The sequence below is a fragment of the Puma concolor genome, chromosome B1 (assembly GCF_028749965.1).
Source record: "Puma concolor isolate L17-30 chromosome B1, mPumCon1.1.hap2, whole genome shotgun sequence".
Lineage (NCBI taxonomy): Eukaryota > Metazoa > Chordata > Mammalia > Carnivora > Felidae > Puma > Puma concolor.
Window position 1 is genome coordinate 82,000,242 of NC_141670.1, and position 16,944 is coordinate 82,017,185.

Below are 16,944 nucleotides of genomic sequence, written 5' to 3' on the forward strand. Positions count from 1 at the left end.
AGTCTCTTCATGCAGTTACTTCTCTCCCAGATCCATTTTTCTCTCTCCCTCTTTTCCATTTCAATTTGTCTGGAATAATTATAGAAAGATGAATATGTTTCGTAGGTGGGTGTGTTTTTACCTTTGCCTGTTTAGTATTTTACCTTCTCTCAGAAGGCTTCTGCCAAGACTGTCTGACTCAGCACCTGACATTCTGGTAAGGTTGCTGCTGTCTCTCTTGTGGTTCTTGGGGCGAGGGGAAGAGGAAGCATGTCAACAACTCCGTTTGAATGTCTTCAGACTTGCTTGTTGCCCACTGGGGAGTAAACTTGATCTTCTTAATTCCCCCAGATGTTAGTAGGCTGGAAGAGGCGGAGGGAGAACTCAGTGAAGGAGAGCACTGGTATGGAAACTCTTCAGAGACTCCGTCAGAAGCATCCTATGGAGAAGTCCAGGAGAACTATAAGCTGTCTCTGGAGGACCGGATCCAAGAGCAGTCCACTTCCCCTGACACCTCCTTGGGAAGTGCCACTCCCAGCAGTCACACGTTGGAGCTGGTGGGACTTGACGGTGAGGTCCTGAGAGACTCACTGCAATGTCAAGATCACCTCTCCCCTGGCGTGTCTTCTTTGTGTGAGGATGACCCCCCAGGCTCCACTAAGCCCTTGAGCAGCAACCTGAGGCGGCTGCTGGAGGCTGGCTCCCTCAAACTCGATGCCACCGCCACGGCCAATGGCAGGGTGGAGTCCCCAGTGAACGTGGGCTCAAATCTCTCCTTTTCCCCACCGTCCCACCATGCCCAGCAGCTCAGTGTTCTTGCCAGGAAGTTGGCTGAGAAGCAGGAACAGAATGACCAATACGCTCCAAGTAACCGTTTTATATGGAATCAAGGTAAGTGGTTGTCAAACTCAACCACCACCTGCGGCTTGTCTCCGGATTCAGCCATCCTCAAACTGAAAGCCGCAGCCAATGCCGTTCTGCAGGACAAATCTCTCACCAGGACTGAGGAGACCATGCGATTTGAGTCCTTTTCCTCCCCTTTTAGCTCCCAGTCTGCCAGTTCCACGCTGGCAGCCTTATCCAAGAAAGTCAGTGAGAGAAGCTTGACTCCCGGTCAGGAACACCCACCCCCGGCCAGCTCTTTCCTTTCCCTGGCTTCCATGACCTCCTCGGCGGCCCTTCTGAAAGAGGTAGCAGCAAGGGCTGCTGGGAGTCTTCTGGCTGAGAAATCATCACTGGTGCCTGAGGACCCTCTACCGCCACCGCCTTCAGAGAAGAAGCAAGAGAAAGTAACCCCACCACCCCCGCCACCGCCTCCACCGCCTCCGCCACCACCACCACAGTCCTTGGAATTATTGTTACTCCCAGTTCCTAAGGGAAGAGTTTCTAAACCCTCCAGCTCAGGTATGGGGTCTTTTATTTCAATCATCGTGTACGTTTCTTTCTTTCTTTCCTTTTCCTTCTTTCTTTCTTTCTTTCTTTCGACCGTAAATTGCAATGTCTTCTTCATTGCTTTATTTGGAAGGGGTCCCCATCTGATCCGAGGCAGGAATAAGAAAGCAGGAGCACAAGAAAATACTTTAAGCAAGCAGCGTAGTATTCTTTCATGTATGTGTTACACAAAGACTTCACAAATAGCTTCATTTTTGAAAGGTAATGAATAATCTTGGAGACGTACAGTACTCCTCCCTTTCATATAAATGATCTTTTTTTTTTTCTTCTTACCAAGTGCAGGCTAGGTCCATACAAGACATATTTAATGGGAGAAGATCAAAGCAGCTTTGTCATGGAGTGCATGGCATCAGTGAACATAGGGGGATAAAAAAAAACCCACAAAAACCCGCTGCTTTTGATACAGTGGACAAGGGAGAGCCCACCCTCCTGCTACCTCCCATCACAAATGGACTTCTGTATACAGTAACTACTCTGCCCTAATTTATCACACTGTATACTTTTATGTTAGCATTTTTATTATTTGTGTGTGTGTGTGTGTGGAATTTAAACCTTTCCCACTTACCCTGTTCTTCTGTAATTTCTTGCCATAGAAGAACCCTAAAGAATATTGTCATTCAGACATAATCAAAGCATTTCCTGCAGATGCTTTTTTTTTTTTTAATTCAAATCCAATCAGATTCTGAAGGCATGTGCATGTGGAAAATTTGAATCATAAGTTTTTCTTGGGAGGACAGTGTTTCCAAAGGAGAAGTAGTTGTCTTGTGGAGCCCTGACATTCACAAGTGACTCGTCTGAGGGAGAAAGTTAGTCACTTGAGTTCTCACGGTGGAAGCATCCCATCTTGTGCTGGGTTGTTTTTAAATTGTGCGTATGGTAAATTCATGGTCCCGGGATGGAGGTATGGAGTTTCAGATGTCTCCCGAGGATATCCTGTCAGATTGGAACAGGAAGTAGACTATGTGTGCCCTCGTCAGTGTAAACACTGCTGTTGTGTATGTCTAGCCAGCTTTGATTATTTGCAGCCACATTGATGAATGGCAAATAATTGAATGGTCGCTGCTAACATTGGTTTGATGCACTTCAGACAAATTTCCATTTAAATTGCTGAGTGAGCTCTATGCACTAATTCTAATTGTTTTAAAACTTGTGTAAACAGCAGAATAGAACTAAGGAAATGGATACCTGGAAATTTTATGACTCTAAGTGATCCAAACCAGTCACTCCAGAGTTTCTGAAGGGTCCATAAAATCCTGAAATGTTTATCCATTCCAAGTTTCATTTCTCCTCACTTTTTACCTGCCATCTGGTGAAATGGCTAAAATTAGGAAACCAGGAGAAGAGCAAAGGGAGCTGGGTAATCTTGCAATGGAGAAAATCACCCCTCATTTATAGAAATTTCATTTAGGGGAGCAGCAGGAAGAAAGGCATGGCTGTATATAAAATACAGGGGCGCCTGGGTGGCTCAATCGGTTAAGCGCCCGACTTCAGCTCAGGTCATGATCTCATGGCTTGTAAGGCCCCGTGTCGGGCTCTGTGCTGACGGCTCGGAGGCTGGAGCCTGCTTCGGAATCTGTGTCTCCCTCTCTCTCCACCCCTCCCTTCGATTCTGTGTCTCCCTCTCTCTCACCCCCTCCCCCGCTTGCACTCTGTCTCTCTCTCAAAATAAATAAACATTAACAAAAATTTTTGAATGTAGTTTTATAAATATTCTCTGTATCTGGTTACTGAATGAATGCACTTATGGTATTTACACTACAAATTCATATGGACTTCAGTTACTTAGAAAAGCTTATATAAAATTAATAATAAATGTTAGTTGACTGAAGGCTCAGAAAGAGGTAACTGATAAAATTGTGTCTCCTGAAGGCACGTTGTGGCCGCTTTGTCATTGTAAAACGTCTTGAGTTAGCTAGCAACAGTGGTGAAGTATCATTTTTTTCACTCCAGGGCTTAGATGCATGTAAAGATGTGAAAGAGGTCATGAACTTCCAGTGCACGGTAGACTTTCTGCCTGTTTGGTTGTAGGATACATACCCAAAGGAAAAGATAGGTTCCCTTCATGGTTTAAATGCGTTTAATTCATGAAACCATCGCAACGAGCTTCTCAGCAGAATTTAACACGGAGATCTAGAAACAATCATTTTCTTTTCTTTTCTTATTACTGGATTTCTTCTATTGCTAAAACACTTACTCTTTTAATCAATGCATGTTCAAAATGACCAAACTGAGAGAGGAGAGAGAGGAAATTCTTGGATTGTGTCTCTGCAACCACCTCCTGGTTGACTGGTACCCAAGTCACCTGTTCTCCACGTGCCTCTGTGCACAAGCCATGAGTTGGTAAAACAGTTCCATTGACCAATAACTGTAGGAAAAAATCACCCATTTTGTAAAACTCACACAAGAGGAAAGATTGCTGTGAAGACAAACACGAGGGCTCTTGAAATGGCCCCTTGAAAAATGTTCGGTGTGCCCATCCTAAATTTGAGTTCTTTTTCTTGCTCCCTGGGTTGCAAACAGGAGGAAGGGTGCCTGTGTGCCCCTCTCAGTTAAAGCGATGTCATCACTTCGCGGCATGCTAACTAGATTATGGGTTAAGGAGGAGCGGATAGACTATTTAATTCTGTTATTTACCTTCATATCACAGAGAGATGATTTGGTTGCTGTTACAGATTTTTTAATCTTAGAAGTGGAAAGAAAGATGGGTCTTTTCCATCCAGTCCCCCACCCCTTCTACACTCTATAGTGTGGGCTTCAGGGCGACCCGGGGCTAGATTCAGATGTAACTTGGACGTACCAAGAAAGCATTTAGGAGAATGTGGTGAGGGCTGTTACCCATGTTTCTAAGCATCTCTCATTATTATTTTTTTCCTTTAGCTTAGAAAGAAATCTTCATTTAATTCAAAATGAATAGTGTGGCTAGTTTCTTGCACCAAAGAAAGAAAATTATCTGTTGCCCAATAATTTAAATACCCAAACAATAACCCACACACACACAAAAAAATCCATAAAAATAACTACAGCACCATCCTGATTTCAATCAGGGCTCACGTTTTAAAGCTGTTTTCCAAAAATGTTGCAAAAAGGGCACATAAAGTTGATTCTAGAGTTACAAAGAGATATGTGCTAGAAAAGCCAATCCTGTATTGAGTAATTTAGACCCCAGCATTTCTTCGACCTTCTTTAGGTCAAGGGAAGTCCAAACCATGGGGGGAAAAAAAGTGTCTTTTAGGTCTGACCTTATTCCTCTTTTTTGAACAGGATTCAGTTGTTGCCAGGTCATGGTGTATTTCATTCCTTAAAGAGTCCACCGCTCAGTAGCCTTTCCCCCCTGCTAGAGAGACGTGACACTTGAGGAGGGAGGTTTCTTTCATGTGACCCTGTGCCCCAGCACATGCTGCACTGTTCCTCTGAAAAGAGACACGGGAGAGAGAAGATTATGTCCGTTTGCTCTCAAGATAAATGTCACACATTGACTCAATTCTCTTTGAAGCTACTGTTTGTTGCCTCTCAGAATAAAATAGATGCTTTTTATTTTAAAGACAAAGTTTCTTGTAAATGGCCAGCAAGAGTCCCAGGATGCCAGGCTCCCAGTTAAAAGAAATAACAAGGAGAGTTTCAGAGAGAGGGTCTCCAGAACATCTTATTTCACGGAGTAAAATTTAAATGTGCTGAGAAGCAAGCTGGTCTTCTACAACTGAAGGCTCAGAATATTTCCTGGGTCCATAGATAGAGGTTTTCTGGATCCTGTTTTCTTTCATATTTACGTGATGCTATTAAAATTATTGCAAAGGCATAGAAAGGCCAGAGTGTAAGGTAACCTCTTCCTCTATGCCCATTAGGACCATGGCTATCCTAACCGTAATCCGGCAATGATCACAAGGCAGGAACTTGTTTAGAAAATTCACTTTTTAATCAAGATTCAGAACTATCTGTCACTGACCTCAATTATATTTCCTCAGTGATTTAAATATAGACTGCCTCTAGTCTATCCAGATATCTAAAACTTCTTAGTTTTGTTGAATATTTCACAATCATTAAAATATGCATTAATAATTATCAGTGTCAAAGACAACAGATAAACCTGGTGATATCCATTGCCAACATAGTTTTTTATACCCTGAAATAGCATTTGAGAGACATGTCCATGAAATCCTATGAAAATATATTAATTCCATGTATATTGTTAGGAAGGAGGATGGGTCATCCTACTCAGATGTGCAGTAAGTTAGGAGGCCTCAGTGGGGACAGCCATGAAGGTCATGCATACCCAGGGTCACCTGGCATCCTGAACCCCTTTGATGTATATGGTAAGGTGCATATGGGAAGTATGCAGATGCTACCTGCAAACTACTTGCATATTAGCTCCATTTTCTGCAAGTTGCCACATAAGATGTACCAAAAGAAAGTTTGATTTCAGCGCCTACGAAACAGTTACATTTGTTTTAAAATTCATTCCTTGAGGGGCGCCTGGGTGCCGCAGTCGGTTAAGCATCTGACTTCAGCCAGGTCACGATCTCGCGGTCCGGGAGTTCGAGCCCCGCGTCAGGCTCTGGGCTGATGGCTCGGAGCCTGGAGCCTGTTTCCGATTCTGTGTCTCCCTCTCTCTCTGCCCCTCCCCCGTTCATGCTCTGTCTCTCTCTGTCCCCAAAATAAATAAACGTTGAAAAAAAAAAATTTAAAAAATAAATAAATAAATAAAAAATAAAATTCATTCCTTGAGGGGCACCTGGGTGGCTCAGTTGGTTAAGCTTCCTGATTTTTGATTTCCACTCAGGTCACGATCTCACAGTTCAGGAGATCAAGCCCTCCATCAGGCTCTGTGCTGGTAGCATGGAGCCTGTTTGGGATTCTCTCTCTCCTCTCTTTGCCCCTCCCCTGCTCCTGCTCACTCTCTCTCTCTCTCTCTCAAAATAAATAAATAAACACTAAAAAAAATTCCTACCTTGAGTTAAAGCACGTAAGTTAATAAAAACCTCCATGAATCCCCCCCCCCCCCCCCCATGAAGTGTTGTTGCTTTGTGGATTTATGTGTAGACAACTTGGTAGGTCGCCAAACTGGAAGTGAAGATATTGGCTCTGATCTCAACACTGCCACTAACTAGCACAGGGATTATAAGCACACACCTCTGTTCAGCTTCCTCATCTATATAAACTGAGCTAGTTGGGAATTCTCTCCAAGATTCCTTCCTGTGTTAAAATGCCTTGCTTTTCCTTTTTTATTCTTTAACCCTATCAACTCAAAACAAATATAATTTTTTTGAAGTAAATATGTTGCTTCTTAAAATTCACCATCAAACCTCCCACAAGATTGCCTCTGTAGATCTTGTCCATTGTAAATAGTTTAAACGCTTACCATTGTATCTTATTAATGGTGTAGTCCTACTCTATGCGTTTTGAATATCAGCTCCTCCAAATTCATTTTGGAAATAGGTAAGATGTAAGTACGTGCACATCTCTCCACACCCATTCATCTGACACATGTATTGGTGTGCTATGTGAAAAGCATGTACTCTTGGGCTGACACTGCTGCCTTTGGGACTTGCTGGCAGCTTCCTGTACCTTTTTCTTCCATTTCTAGCACTCATTTCACTTTTTGATACTCTCTTGACCCAGCCCTTTCCAATTACTCTCATTACAATCCAACACACATTTATTGAATTGCACATAGTACCTAGCACTGCTGGGTGCTGGAGACACACAGGGAAAGACCTCTAGCCTCACCCCAGCCAATTCCCCCTCCTCCCCTTCCTCCCCTTCTGTATTTTCCATCTCTCTCTTTTCCCTGCCAAGCTGAATTTGGCCATCAGAGTTCTGCCTGGGCTGAGCTGGACCCTACCTGTGTAGCACAGTGGACTCCCGTTCCTTTGTTTTCTCCTGGCTCCTGTGACAAAGTGCCATTCTGGGCCAGGCCCCGGGCTATGTATTTATGTGATGTCAGTTGTTTAAATTTACATCTGCTCTCCTGGTGAGTGTCCTGCTTTAGAGGGTACGACTAGAACTTATGGTCACTGCTATTATTGCAACAGCTACTACCAGTAGCTTCCGTTTACTGTGTGACGGGAGAACTGCACACATTTATTATCTCTCTTCTTCCAGTTAATACTAATGCCTGTAAAGAGAATGTGTTTTCTCCAAAGAAGCAAATCAGCAGCTATCCATGCCACTGGGTTTATTAGCATTTGGTGGGATCTAGTTTTGCTTGTGGTGATACTAACTAGCTAGTGATATGTTTGGGGGGAATTGTTTCCCAGACGGTTGTAAACTATGTAAAATAATGAATGTTTCAAGCCTATTGCGTTAAGAATATGTGGTTCAGTCTAAGGAAGTGGTCATATTTCCTTAGGCTCTAAATTCGAGTGAAATTTATAGCCTTGAAAATAGTTTGGCATACAAACTGGAATATATCCTTGTTTCCTCCCTTCTCCAAAGTAGTTAACAACATTGTTTACACATGGAGGGCATCCTATTAAAATATCAAAAAATTTCTAATAAACAAAAATGCAGATGTTACCAGGGGAGATTAATGGCCAGTTTGGAAAATAGATCATTGTGTTATGGTTACTTTTATCATTTGGCTTCTGTCTTCTTCCTTTCCTGCCATGATCAGTTAAAAATTTCAAAGTTATAATAATGTAGCTATTTGACCACATATCTTGCCATTAGTTTCTCTTCATTATGAGTATTCTAATTTTTTTCCCAGTCAATCCAAGGACACCCTAATTTGTACACAATTCGTGTGTCTTTTGGTATTAATTAAAACTAAGGAAGCATAGCTCCAAAATAAAATAGATTTATAGGAAATGCTAATATCAAGGTTTCATGTAGTGTGCTCTATAATACACACTAGGGGACCCGGGGTGGGGGGGGGCGTAAGAAAAAATAAGAAAGATATTGGTCACATTAAGCAAAACAAGGTGTCCAGGGGACGCTGGTGATGTTCCTTTGGTCAGTTAATGCCTTTTTATTGCCTTCGTGTGATATGCCAAGAAACCTCAGGTCAGTAGAGGACATCTCCGTTTTTCTCTCCTCTCCCAGGCAATTCTGTAGCATTAGGCAGTTTAGGGTTGAGACACTGGGAAATACTTCTGGAAAATAGGGATTAGCGGCAGCCTATTTGTGTGTTTCTTTCTTGTTACTTCGATATTCTTACAACCCCAAATAGACATCGTTATCATTTTTCCCCCTCTGGTTGATGACAGTAATCTCACTTAGAGGCCTGATTCAGTCCTTCCTCTCAAATCTATTGTTCAATGTGCAGTCTTCATGATCAAGATACCCGAATGGAAGAAATGACAATGGAGAATAGAAAATGAGAGGCCAGATTAGGGATGGGACTCCAGGTCAGCAGAGGCAATCAACAAAAAACAGAGGAAAGCTACAGTCAGATTAATAAGAAAGTGTGTTTATAGGCCTCTACAAAGTGTGCTTGTCCTAGGACGAAAGGGAACCCTCAATCCCACTCCATCCTCCAATCAGAAAAGAGAATAGTCGTGACAGAAACATCACCAGTAGGATTTCTAGACCGGAAGGTATATTTTTCAATAGGAGTTTCTTTTTTCAGGTTGTTTGGTTAGGGTAACCAGTATTACTTATTATACCGGCAACAGTAAAACAGTGTGTTTGGAATATCCTCACTGTATTCCAGAACCTTTCTGGTTCCATCCATTATAAGCGGTCCTTTGCATATAGTCAATTGACTCAATGAATAAATAATAAGATGATTTTAAAGTTTACACATGAGAATATAGCCTCTTAAAATTATAAAAGTAACGTGTGCATTAGAAAATTCAACGTGTATGGAAGAATATAAAATAAAAACAAAAGTTTCCCTCCCCGACCCCTTCCTTTTAATCCACAGTTCTTCACAGGTGACTGCTTAATCGTTTCTTGGGTATGCTTCCGGACAATTTTCATACTAATAAAAGGATATCGTTTTCTGTCATTTGTGCGTCCCGTTCTTCCTACCCCCTCTCTTTATTTTGCTCAGGCATTTAAAAGCAAATCCCAGACCTCATATCCATTTGCTTGTAAATATTACCATATACATTATCTCCAACAGAGAGGAACTTTGGAAAAATAATAGCCACCGTAACTATTATCACATCTAACGGGATCAATGATTGTTTCATGATTTTATGGAATGCCTGGGCTATAATCAGTATTCCTTCAGTTATCTCAAAAGTGTCTTTTTATAATTGTTTTGTTCAAGTCAGGATTGAAATCACCCTCACACTTCATATTTGTTTAATACGCCTCCATAACCGTGTCCCTTTTCCAAGCGCTGTTCGCTTGAAGAGACGCATTCGTCCTATAGAATTTCTCACATCCTGGCTTTGGCTCATTCTGTCCCCTGGGTGTGTGTGTGTTTAACGTGTTTTTGTTATTTTAATCACCTATATTTCTGATAAACTTGTAGTTATATAGAGGCTCGATTAAACTTTTTATAGGTATAATTGATAGATGGCTTATCAGAAGGCACATAGTGTCCCCTTTTTAGCGGTGAAGCTTAATGAATGGCTTTAAGTGCTGTCAGCTAGACTCATTCTCTATAACGTTTCCTTTCAACCTTTTACCTTGCTATATTAGCAATTAATTCCCAGGTATTGTAAAACAAAAGTGGAATCAGCCTCGACATACAGTTTCATATCTTGCTTGCATATCTTGCTTGCATATCTACCAACTCTAATATCTTGGACATATTTCTGTATCAGCATCTATGGATCTAGTTCATTTTTTAAAATGGCTCCATATATGAGCGTATTGCTTTATGAGTGTATTAGTCTTATTTAATCCATTTGGAAAAACATTTTTTTTAATTTTTAATGTTTACTTATTTTTGCGAGAGAGAGAAAGTGTGAGAGTGCAGGGGAGGGGCAAACAGAGAGAGAGAGAGGGGATTGGGAGACACAGAATCCGAAGCAGGCTCCAGGCTCTGAGCTGTCAGCAGAGAGCTCGACGTGGGGCTGGAACTCACAGACTGAGAGATCATGACCTGAACCAAAGTCGGACGCTTAACTGACTGGGCCATCCAGGCGCCCCGGAAATATTTCTGATCCCTCATGATTAAGAAAGGAAAGTCTGAGTCTTCAGCTCTACTTGTTTGTGTTTATTCTGTCTCCAAATTGCAGACGTGAGCGTGACACTGAGCAGTGTAGCCGCACAGTGTCACAAAGAGACCCTTTCCCGAGGGGATGGAGGAGAGAGTTAGCTTAGCTTTCCTTGGAGGAAGTAGTTGGTTTGTTTGCGTTCCTGAAAAATGGAAGCATTCGTGACTGCCTCGTTGTAGCTCTTCCCAAAGTGGGTTGTGGGGCCCAGTTCAGAGAAGGCAGTGCATCTTGTTAGTGGCAACCAGAGGGACAGAAATGGGTGGGGGAAAAGCCCTGACCTTAAGACCCCCTGATGGCTAAATTGGCAGTAGCATTTGCTCCAGACATGACTAACTAGCCACGTCAGCGGTAGGATCCTAATATTTGTCGCCATAGGAGTTTGGTGTGTGAGGCTTATGATGGCTCTTTGGTTTTCAGTGTGGTGCAGTGCGTCTTTCCCTGTCTTTATTTCTTGCTGTTTTCTAAGTTTAGGAATTCAGATATGGCCTCAAATCTGGAGGTTTCCTTTGGGAAACAAAGCCCCCGAAGTCAAGCTTCTCTGGGCTGAACGAGGACAGGCCAGGCAGAGCCCCTTTGCAGATGCCTTCCTAAGTGTGAGATGGCCTTTGAAAGTAAGACTTTCCCACGGCAGCATGATCAAATTTTGAAAAATGGAAGCCACATGGAATTAATGAGATGGATGTGGGTTTCTACTGGGAGAAAAGCAGTAATAAAACTTCTTCATGGAGAAAGCCTTGGAATTGCCCAGGAAAAATACCGGATCATTATTAGTGTTTTTTATATAGCAGTGCATGTGAATTAGTGCTGGATGCAATGTACCTTTGAATTTTCCTCAATTTTTTCTTTCTTTCTCCCTCTTCCAAGCCTCAGAAGAGGAAAGCGGGAAGCCTTTCCAGTGTCCGATATGTGGTTTGGTTATAAAAAGGAAGAGTTACTGGAAGCGGCACATGGTGATCCACACAGGTTTAAAAAGTCACCAGTGTCCGCTCTGTCCATTCCGGTGTGCTCGCAAGGACAATCTCAAATCCCACATGAAGGTAAGGCAGCTGCGGATGAGCCTCACGGACAGGGAGGCACAGCCAGAGCTCTTGCACACGGTCCAGTGCAGGAGGCTCCTGGGAGAGGGGCCGCTGGTGGAGCCTGTGGCATTCAGTGCTCCTCGTGCTTGCGTCTGGTGGCGCAAATGAAGCACGCTCGAAAGGGTCTCCTTGTGACAGTCTGCCCGTTCGTTTTACAACCAAGAACTTAAAACCAAACAGAAGCTCCAGTATCCAAATAATAGACATGATGTAGAGCCGTCCTTTCCTATTGGGGAGAAGCAGCCTACCATGGCCTTGCGTGGCAATACATGTCTGGGGCGCCAGGAGGAAGACTTAGGGAAGAGCAAAGGGCAGGGAAGACCAGTATGGGACGATGGGCTGCTGGACCTGCGCCCCAGAGGCAACTGCCCTCTTCTGCTTTTGCTTTGCTCTCCAGCTTACAAACTCACAGGAACACCCAGAGACGCCTTATAGGAGGTGTGAGAACCTTCAGAGAAGCCTGGGCTTTAACTTTTGCCCTCTGTGAGGCTTGGGGTGGGGGCGGGAGTGGGGGCGCGTATCTGACAGGACTGAGTCCTCCTGAAGCTCTCAGTGTTTGTGCTGTCCTAATTCCCAGGATCACACTTACCAAACATCTAAGGACATTGTTTTCAATGTCTTTTTAAAAACGGCTGGGGAGTTTGCACTGGTAATAAGCATATAAGAGATTTGTCTAGACTCTGTATTTCACTCGTACATGAGATGGAGAAAACTTAGTCATCTAGATAGCTTTCTGGCAGACCCCATTACTAATAAATGTTTCCCCTGAAATTCAAGGAAGAAAATCACAAGATCAAAAGAGCATGGGCTTTTGAATTTGATAGACCCGAATTTAAATCCTATTGTGAAACTTACTAGCTAAAGGCCTTGAGCAAATGAATGTCAGGCTCTCAATTTTCTCATCTGTTCAATGAGAATGATATTGTTTATCTGGAAGAGTTCTTGTTAGTATTTAAGGAGATAATATTAGCAAAGTATCTGACACAGAAATGTTCAATAGTGGTTCTTTAATTTCAGTAAACACCTTCATTTTTCCACTGATATTTTCAATATGGTTTTGCTGTTGACATTGTTTGTGAAGTTTTTACTTTCCTGCCATAAGAAGCATTGTGCATGTACGTAATTAAGATATTTGCTTTTTTTCAAAGCCATGTAGTCTAATCCATCTGAATAGATCAGTGATCACCGTTTATAATTGTAGCTCTAAAAAAAATGTGATCGGACAGAACGTCTACTAATTTTAGGAAATAGCTAAAGATTAAAAAAAAAATTAAATCCATGATGTAATTTGTTTTCTATCATTTGCCTTTTTCTCCTGAGAGTAGCATGCCCTTCATCTTCAGAATCCATTTAACCAGGAGTTCTGGTTGGTTGGATTTAACTGAGCCTACTTAGTTTTTCCTTTCACCCTCCTCATCCTCTATCACCTCTTCCCAAAATAAAATCTCGTATTTTACACCTGCAAAGTGGGTTTCATTAGCAGGCCGAGACTTCAAAAGAAATGCCTTTAAAACTAAAATTTGTTTTCCTTACTATGTCCTACGCTGTGTTTAGAAATCAGGTCTGACAAATTTAAAGCTTCAGTGAGCAGAAAACTTGCATCTAGCCTGACACCTTGTAAGCTTGGTTTCAGCTCAGGGTCACATAAAACAACCTATTTATAAACCCATGGGGAAAAAAAAAAAAAAGCTGGGTTTTCAATAGCAGGAACTACTGACCCTGAAGCTACAGGGAGATGAGTTGGGTGCCTTGATGATACAGACGGTCGGCCATGACAGTGTTACAGATGAGAGCCGCGAGGGCTTTGCGGGTCGCGGGGTCTCAGAATGCTTTCAGAACAAATCAATAACCAGTACAATAAAGCAGTTGTGTGAAATTACTACTTTATTCAAACTCATGGTGTCCTAACCTGTTGAGCTACGACTCCAGCTTTTGATAAGGGATGTGTGAGAAGGGCTCATGCAAGTTTAATTTTATCAAATGGTGTACTGTTTCTTTTCTCTGTTCTCCACCTCGCATATGGGCCATTTTCTTTCTTTAATTAAAGAATTCATGGTTTTGTTTGGATTCAACATACTTTAGAGAGATTTTGTAAGTATAGTCCACACAGGAATATGATGGCGGTGGTCTTGTGAATGGATAGCTTCTGCTTCTGCTGCATTCACCAGAGACTACAAATATGAATAGATTTTCTAAAACGAGTTCGGCCTGTGAAGTGGGGCAGTGTCACCTGTAGATTAAGATCTCAAGCTGTGTGCGGTCAGAAAGACCTTAGTTAGAATCTCAGTTCCACGACTTTAGTAGCTGTGAGACTTTGGGTGAATCATTTAACCTCTCCCAGCCTTTGTTTCCATTCATGGAGATAATCATCCAGTCTATCTCCTGGAGTCGTTATAAGGGTTAAATGAGATAATGGGCATAAAGCAACTTAATACAATGCCCGGCATGGAGAATACTCAGTAAATGTAGCCAACCTGGTCATTATTATCCAAAAGTTGTCTGATTTAGTGTTTACATTTGGAAATAGGTTAATGATGTGGTATAAAGAATTTACTCTAAATTTTATTGCCTTTTTTTTTGGTGATATATCTTTAATGCTGAGAATTTAGAAAAAAAACTGGTAAACAACAAGAATATAAAATTGACCCTCACTCCCATCACACAGAAATCACCACTATTGTTGTTCTAACATACATCCTTCTATAATGATGACATAGATTTATTTAAGACAAATTGGGATTCTCCTTTATTTGTTCAATAAGGACTGTATTTACCGTGTTCCTACCGGGTGCTGGGCACTGTACATTTTTTTGAAAACCTGCCTTTCCTCCTTCGTAGATCTCGCAAATGTTTTTATGGGCAGCTGAGGAAGGAGCTTGTAAATGCCTCCAGCTTCCTCAGGGTTATCTTAGATTTCCATTAAGTCTTTTACAACTTTCCTGGATGAGTGAGCATAGGGGAATTAAATGTGAAATTCGTAAGCTAAGATTGAACAGAAAAGGTGAGGACTGCTAAAATAAAGAACACTGATGAAGTAATGGTAAGAGACTGGACAAGGGTCAGAGCGCTGAGCTCTGCCGGTCTCAGGCCTGCCATTTAAGGAGCTGTGATTCCCAAGGATGCCCCTTCCCTGTCTGGCCTGGTCCCCTAAGGGGGTGGAGCAGATGTTTGCCAAAGTTTTCCTTATGTCCATCCGACCGCCACCAGGAGATGGACCTAATGATGTAACAGTGCCTTCTATTCCCAGTCCTTAGGTGCCCCGTGCAAAATGACCAGTCAGTAAGGACGTCTCTTACGTGGCCTGGAAAGAATGATATGCTTTAGACAAGCATTTCTTCACGTTAGCAGACTTGGAGGGATTTTAAAGCCAGTGTTAGGCTAAAGAGATTACAGTTATAACAGAAAGTGCTTTTCTGTCAGGACAGAAGGGAAGAAACCACAGCTGGAAGGTAGAGAGAATACTTCTCTCGAAGGCCAAATGTGACATACAGCCCCTTTGGGAAGGTGTAGCTCAAATAAAACGATAAGTGCGAAAGTCAACACCTCGGCCACTGTTTTTCCTTTAAACCGACACTGATTTTTCCACAACTAAATATAGCAAGGCCAGGATCTGGTGGAAGAGAAGCCACGTAAAATACTTGAGCACAGACTCTTTTCAGTCCAGGGCTCCCTTTCGCCTTGAGGACTTGGGCTCTCTCTCTGTCCTTTTCCTTCTTCCAGAAGCTGCTTCCAGAGCTCCTGTTCTTGGATTAGCTCCTCTACTCTCCTGGGTCAATAGATGTAAGGACACTTCTGAAACGGAATCTGCCCCACCGCTCTGCTCCCAGGAAAGCATTCAGCCCCGTGACCTTTACCACCTGGTTCCTGGGCACGCCTTTGGCAGCATCTGCCAGGGTCCTGTGGGGCTGTGCCCGAACCCCCCCCCCCCACCCAGGGTGCCTGGTCCTGTGTGAATTAGGTGGACGATTCTGTGAGAAAGCAAATGAAATGATCAGCTCCAGAGTGAGATCTCTTTGTTGTGACAGAACAGAGAGAGGTGATGTTAACGACCAGTGACAAACGGGTACCTACCCCCAGCCCCTCCCAACCTGGCAGAGCGGAAGCATTTTAACAAGCAAGGCCTTGCTGCAACTGAATTTAAGTTTATATGGTTATTTCTGAGAAATTTATGCTTTGGGGGACCCAGAACCTCTTCGACCGTTTTTTTCAAAAAGCCACAGTGGGGTGCTGTAGCGACAGGATCTCACCATTAACTTTTAATTTCTTTGCTTTTGTTGGTCACTTAACATTATTTAAAAGTATGTTTTGGCTGGTGAATAATGCTTTTGGATTGCATTCAGAATGCATAAACAGCTGTAGTAAAACTTGCTCTTTTGGAAAGGAAGCCTATGCAGAGGGTCCAGGTAGTGCAGTGAATTAACAAACTAGCCTTTAACCTTTGTTAGACCTGGGTTCAAATCCCGTTTAGGTCACCACTGGAAGATGAGGAGTCAGTTCTGTTTTGGTTTTGAAATCCCGATCACTTGTTTGTCCAGATCCCACAACTCCCCCAAATCATTTGGCCCAAATCTACACAATTGGCAGTTTCTACACAAGGGAGGGGCAGTCCTGAAATAGCAGGGTGTAGCAGGTCAGCCCTGAAGTACACTGGCAGAGCTGAATGGGGAAGTTACACGCTTATGAGCACCTGCCAGCTCGAAGCCTGGCTCAGGCCAGTGCAATGATTTCCTCACTTTCTCAAGCACTACATTTTGGTAGGGACAGGAAGAGAAAAGTTTCGTACAATTTCCACAGGTATTGTGCGTGCGAGACTGGAACTGGATTTAAAAGTCTGCATTCTTCCATTGCCCACATCAGAATCTGGAGCCTGATAGAACCACGTTTGGAGACCCTGGTTTCACCTTGCTGAGAATACCTGGGGGAGATCAGACCTTGGTTTTTCTCCCACTCTGCTGTGCTTTCTTCATATGTAATTTTGCTTAGGCCACTTACTGTGGGGTCTCAGTCTCCCTGTCTATGAAACGGGAATACCCCGGAGACGTCGTTTTCCACATTCTTAATTACCCAGAGAAGCATTTTGAAAATTGAAATTGTGTTTGCAAAACATAACTAATTCTCTGAGTGACAATGATTGGGTACACACAACTTATTATTGTGAGAGGAATTGCTTGACAGGTTGCCTCTTTTGACCCCCAGCTGGTAATTATGTAAGTTCGAATTCTGCTGGGTTTATATTTTCTCCAAAGACCAACCGAGATGAGATGACTAAACTCTTTGGAGGATTCTACTAAACACAGCCTCCATTGGCAGACAGCATCCTCAGT

The 16,944-nt window shown here is 42.7% G+C and overlaps 1 protein-coding gene across 9 annotated transcripts in view; it reads left to right on the forward strand.

The window, feature by feature from the left end:
• Positions 1–16,944, forward strand: part of ZNF827 (zinc finger protein 827) — a 174,309-nt gene that overhangs the window by 31,159 nt on the left and 126,206 nt on the right. For all 9 annotated transcript variants that reach the window (XR_015250190.1, XR_015250191.1, XM_086704156.1 and 6 more), the window contains exons 2-3: positions 331–1,383; positions 11,406–11,578. Coding sequence is in view for 7 of the 9 variants with exons in the window: in XM_086704156.1 (XP_086560282.1) it covers positions 331–1,383; positions 11,406–11,578 (1,226 nt within the window). In the remaining 2 variants the exon portion in view is untranslated. The remainder of the gene's footprint in view (positions 1–330; positions 1,384–11,405; positions 11,579–16,944) is intronic.